Source organism: Triticum dicoccoides, chromosome 7A (genome assembly GCF_002162155.2).
Source record: "Triticum dicoccoides isolate Atlit2015 ecotype Zavitan chromosome 7A, WEW_v2.0, whole genome shotgun sequence".
In the NCBI taxonomy this organism is placed as follows: Eukaryota; Viridiplantae; Streptophyta; class Magnoliopsida; order Poales; family Poaceae; genus Triticum; species Triticum dicoccoides.
In genome coordinates, this window is record NC_041392.1 from 484710742 (window position 1) to 484716170 (window position 5429).

The 5429-nt window shown below is 45.3% G+C and overlaps 1 protein-coding gene across 2 annotated transcripts; it reads left to right on the forward strand.

Annotated features, from left to right (window-relative positions):
* Positions 1-2112: 2112 nt before the first annotated feature.
* On the forward strand, positions 2113-5361 carry LOC119330543 (metal transporter Nramp1-like). 2 transcript variants are annotated; one of them, XM_037603655.1, is made up of 11 exons: positions 2113-2245; positions 2733-2920; positions 3020-3060; positions 3164-3242; positions 3343-3447; positions 3547-3656; positions 3757-3938; positions 4041-4284; positions 4382-4618; positions 4719-4814; positions 4926-5361. In XM_037603655.1, exons 2-11 carry the CDS (start codon positions 2740-2742, stop codon positions 5226-5228), a joined length of 1578 nt encoding a protein of 525 aa, XP_037459552.1. In that variant the 5' UTR covers positions 2113-2245; positions 2733-2739; the 3' UTR covers positions 5229-5361. The 2 variants fall into 2 exon arrangements, with proteins under 2 accessions (XP_037459552.1, XP_037459553.1); XM_037603656.1 differs by lacking the exon at positions 2113-2245 and adding an exon at positions 2270-2486.
* The last annotated feature ends 68 nt before the right edge of the window (positions 5362-5429 follow it).

Here is a 5429-nt window from a genome sequence, read left to right on the forward strand (position 1 = left end):
GTTAAAAATGTGACACAGTATGAAAATCTGAAAATAAAACATAGCATCTGAAAAACTGTTGGTATTATGAACATTTTTGACAAATGTGTTTTTCTTTTTGAAATCACAAACATTTTTTTAAATGCGAATCGAATTTTAGAATGCCAAATATTTTTTAAAAACACAAAATGAATTGAATTTGCACAAAAAATAGAAAGCAGGAACATTTTTTAACTTCTGAACAATTTTAAAAATGTGCGAACATTTTGGAAACTGCACGAATTCTTGTTGTGTTGTAGTGGGCCGGCCTAAATTCTTGTGCGTGAGAGTAGCTGGTTATCCTGGCTGGGATTGTACTATTCCCATGTTCGACTCCACCGCATGTTCTTTTGTTTTGGAATTGTTACGACGTGCGTTAAGAAAAAGAAAGAATGAATTTTTATGTCTTGTGTGAAGAGAAAAAAACTCGCATCATGTCTGGTGGGCCGGCCCAATGATTCCGCAGCCGACAATCGAAAACATTTTTTGAAAACATTATTTACGAAATAGTTTATGAAATCCGAAAAACATATGTTAAAAATGTGACACAATATGAAAATCTGAAAAGAAAACATAGCATCTGAAAAACTGTTGGTATTATGAACATTTTTGACAAATGTGTTTTTCTTTTTGAAATCACAAACATTTTTTTTAAATGCGAATCGAATTTTAGGATGCCAAATATTTTTTAAAAACACAAAATGAATTGAATTTGCGCCAAAAATAGAAAGCAGGAACATTTTTTAACTTCTGAACAATTTAAAAAATGTACGAACATTTTGGAAACTGCACGAATTCTTGTTGTGTTGTAGTGGGCCGGCCCAAATTCTTGTGCGTGAGAGTAGCTGGTTATCCCGGCTGGGATTGTACTATTCCCATGTTCGACTCCACGGCATGTTCTTTTGTTTTGGAATTGTTACGACGTGCGTTAAGAAAAAGAAAGAATGAATTTTTATGTCTTGTGTGAAGAGAAAAAAACTCGCATCATGTCTGGTGGGTCGGTCCAATCGATTCCGCAGCCGACAATCGAAAACATTTTTTGAAAACATTATTTACGAAATAGTTTATGAAATCCGAAAAACATATGTTAAAAATGTGACACAATATGAAAATCTGAAAATAAAACATAGCATCTGAAAAACTGTTGGTATTATGAACATTTTTGACAAATGTGTTTTTCTTTTTGAAATCACAAACATTTTTTTAAATGCGAATCGAATTTTAGAATGCCAAATATTTTTTAAAAACACAAAATGAATTGAATTTGCGCCAAAAATAGAAAGCAGGAACATTTTTTAACTTCTGAACAATTTTTAAAATGTGCGAACATTTTGGAAACTGCACGAATTCTTGTTGTGTTGTAGTGGGCTGGCCCAAATTCTTGTGCGTGAGAGTAGCTGGTTATCCCGGCTGAGATTGTACTATTCCCAGTTTGCCAAACAGGTATAGGGTCCAAAATAGATCGGGATTGCAAGTCTAGAGTGCCAATTTTCGGGATTCAAAACTCGTGGTTTGATTTAACTTTTGTCTATAACTTCAAGGTTTATTTTGGACTTTTCCCGTTTTGAATAAACGAATCTACGTATGTTGCGACAAGTGATGCGATGCATGTGCGTCACTTGTCGCGACCTGAGAAAGTGAAGTGTTTTTTACAACGGGTATTTTAGGGAAACTGTAAAAGGTTCCCAAAACCAGAAACGTTTCAACACGTGGCCGGCCCAGGTAATCGTTACATCTTAGGTCTGTGCGCAGGGTCGGCATTTTGACCCAGCGTGCAAATTCCGCGACAAAAGGAGACGTCATACTGTGAGAAAAAAAAGACACCGTGCCATTTTCATGCAACGCATGCACCTGGCCCGATCGAACGCCTGGGACGAGACGCCCGTACATCACGGCACGCGGCCACCCGCGTGTCGTCACGTGCGCGTGGCATCGCCTTCGACATGTCATCGTCTCATGGCACCCGAGGCGCGTGCCGCCCACGCCCCGGCCATGGGCGCGCCCGCGGCGGCGCGAGCCCGGAGTATCCGCCCTAGTCCCCCACAAAACCGTTGCGCGGCGACTCTACGGCGGCGCCTAGCGACATGCTATATAAGTCGCGGTCGCGGCGAACCAGCGGTCCATCGACGAGTTGGATCTCAGGTGTTTCCAAACGGAGTACCATCGACCGAGCAAGCACCACGAGAAGACCTCGCGCCCTCCACTCCTCCACCTCCACCGCGCATTGGTGAGTCTTGTGCCTTAGATCGGAGTTCCAGGGGTTTCTCCTCCGGCCAGTGCCCTCGCTCGCTTATTTCTGACCTTTGTACGCGTCACACGGCCGGCCGGATTATAGGGCATCAATCGTCGATACTTCTCCTCCGGCGATCGTCGCACGGTTGAGTACTTCGGCCTCGTGCACTTGCCTCTCTGTTAGCGCGCTCCCCTGTTCCTCGAGAAGAGCCGCCGCCTATATCAGTCGAGTAGATGTAAGCTCCACGTACGGCACCATTATTCACCTCTACGCCGCCGCATTGCCGTCCGCTAGTTCAGACGCCACTGTGTTCTGGCTTGATGCCCGCCACTGCGTCGACCCTAGCGAGCTCTCTAACCCCCCACTGATCGGGCGTAGATTTTCCTCTTGTAAATTCAAGTCCTAGTATCATCGAGATTCAATCTAATCTACAAGGATTTTGAAGTACTCCTATTTCGTTTAATTCAATGCAATTTTGCAGCTAGAAAATGGAACACAACAGGGAGACACCGGCGGTCTCCGGCAAGGAAGAAGTCGACATCGAGGCCGTCGCTGGCCTGAGAAGGGATGATTGCGGTGTCAACTCGCAGGATCCTGCATGGAAACGGTTCCTGCGCCACATTGGACCAGGCTTCATGGTCTCCTTGGCCTACCTCGATCCGGGAAACTGTAATGCTCTCTTCTCCATTAGTCTCTCTCAATCACAATTCACAACACACATAGTATGATTCTAGTACATATCTGCTCACGCGTTCCAAACTGAAACAGTGGAAACGGATCTCCAAGCCGGCGCCAACCACAGATACGAGGTACGTGGTGACCATTTGTTCGTCTTGCATTGCGTTTTGCTCGCCGGTCAGTCACCGTAGAAACTAATTATTTTGCTTCCTTCCCTGTTTCCATCGCATGCAGCTCCTTTGGGTGATTCTTATCGGCCTGATCTTCGCGCTAATTATACAGTCGCTGTCAGCTAATCTTGGCGTGGTGACAGGTAAGTAAGACGCATGTATAGTATATGTGACACTCATTTTGTCATGCACATGATACACCAAACTAATTGGATTTGTGTCGACGGACATCAACTAAAACAGGGAGACACCTTGCCGAGCTGTGCAAGTCAGAGTATCCCGTATGGGTCAAGATCTGCTTATGGTTACTTGCAGAAGTGGCTGTGATTGCTGCAGACATCCCAGAAGGTTTGAACCGCTGCATTATATATACTCCAAAGTACAAATAAAAATTCTGGGTTTAGCTTGATGTTTAATTAACAGCAGTTTTACCTTTGTGATTTGCAGTGATAGGAACGGCCTTCGCCTTCAACCTCTTGTTCAACGTCCCGGTATGGATCGGAGTTCTCATTGCTGGCTCTAGTACGCTGCTTCTTCTCGGCCTTCAAAGATATGGGGTAACAAGCTACGATCACCCCTTAACTGAAATGAAATGATTTTCTCAACGCGCGTAGCAGTGAGCCCCATGATATATATGTTGTTCTTTTGTGTGGCCAGGTACGGAAGCTGGAGTTTTTGGTTGCGCTGCTGGTGTTCGTCATGGCGGCATGTTTCTTCGTGGAGATGAGCATCGTGAAGCCACCAGCAAAGGAGGTGATGAAGGGACTATTCATCCCCAGGCTCAACGGTTCCAGCGCCACCGCCGACGCCATTGCGCTCCTCGGGGCTCTTGTAATGCCGTAAGTCGTACAGAAATTAACTACCATTTGCCATATCTGTTTTTTTGTTGGCTGTTGCATTTTACATGTGAACATTAATTCACCGTAATGAATTTATTCCAGGCACAACCTATTCCTGCACTCTGCCCTGGTGCTGTCAAGGGACACACCCGCATCAGTAAGAGGAATGAACGACGCTTGCAGGTTCTTCCTCTTCGAGAGCGGCATTGCGCTGTTCGTGGCTCTTCTCGTCAACATCGCAATCATCTCTGTCTCTGGGACTGTCTGTAACGCGGGCAACCTATCCCTGGAAGACGCCGCCAAGTGCGGCGACCTCACACTGGACTCGTCTTCCTTCCTACTCAAGGTTCGTGAAATGTGTTGACCACTGACTTCGGTTTGTGAACTGTACATGATCGATGGTGATTTATGAAAGATTGATTGTTATTGTTGTTGTGTTCTAGAACGTGCTGGGCAGGTCGAGCGCGATCGTGTACGGTGTGGCGCTCCTGGCCTCTGGGCAGAGCTCGAGTATCACTGGCACCTACGCCGGCCAATATATCATGCAGGGGTTCTTGGACATCAAGATGAAGAAGTGGGTGCGGAACCTGATGACCCGCAGCATCGCCATCGTCCCCAGCTTGGTTGTCTCCATTATCGGAGGCCCCAGTGGTGCCGGTCGTCTCATTATCATTGCATCGGTAGGTACACTGTTTTCACCACAGCACAGAATAGCTAAACATCCTGAATACTGCATGATGCATTATGTATAATGGCCTTGGTTATCGTCCATCCAAGCAGATGATACTATCATTTGAGCTACCGTTCGCTCTCATCCCGCTTCTCAAGTTCAGCAGCAGCAGGAACAAGATGGGACAGTGCAACAACTCAATCTATGTAAGGAAGCACATGCACTACCGATCGATAAATTTCATTAACTGTTTATATTTTTGGCTGTGGAAGTGTGGAATTTGTTGGCTGAATCCATCCATGTACCTGTGTACACAGATTGTAGGGTTCTCATGGACGCTAGGATTCATTATCATCGGGATAAACGTCTACTTCCTCAGCTCGAAATTGATTGGCTGGATCCTCCACAACTCGCTGCCGACCTACGCAAACGTCCTCGTCGGCATCACCTTGTTCCCGCTGATGCTGCTCTACATTGCTGCTGTCGTCTACCTCACATTCAGGAAGGACACAGTCAAGTTCATGTCTCGCCGCGAGCTGCAGGACATTGATGACACTGAGAAAGCGAAGGTTGCCAACGAGGGTGGCATCGAGGACGACATAGTTGTACAATCAAAGTGATGCTTGTTTACCACCCTCATTAATCCTAGATAGAAATATTTTGTTAGCTAGGCATATTGATTGAATTGATTAGTTTTTTGTATATCTTGTTAGTGTGGTTTTCTGCTAATGATAAATAGGCTCTGCAAGCATGCACGGCTTTGCTGCAATTGTTGTGGTGATGTATTTTTTTCTCTTCTCGCAATGCCTTCTCTTTTTTTG

Coding starts and splice junctions, on each gene's coding strand:
- LOC119330543 (XM_037603655.1), top strand. CDS start 2,740: ATGGAACACAACAGGGAGACACCGGCGGTCTCCGGCAAGGAAGAAGTC. Junction 3,061..3,163: donor GCGCCAACCACAGATACGAG/GTACGTGGTGAC, acceptor CATCGCATGCAG/CTCCTTTGGGTGATTCTTAT. Junction 4,285..4,381: donor CGTCTTCCTTCCTACTCAAG/GTTCGTGAAATG, acceptor GTTGTGTTCTAG/AACGTGCTGGGCAGGTCGAG.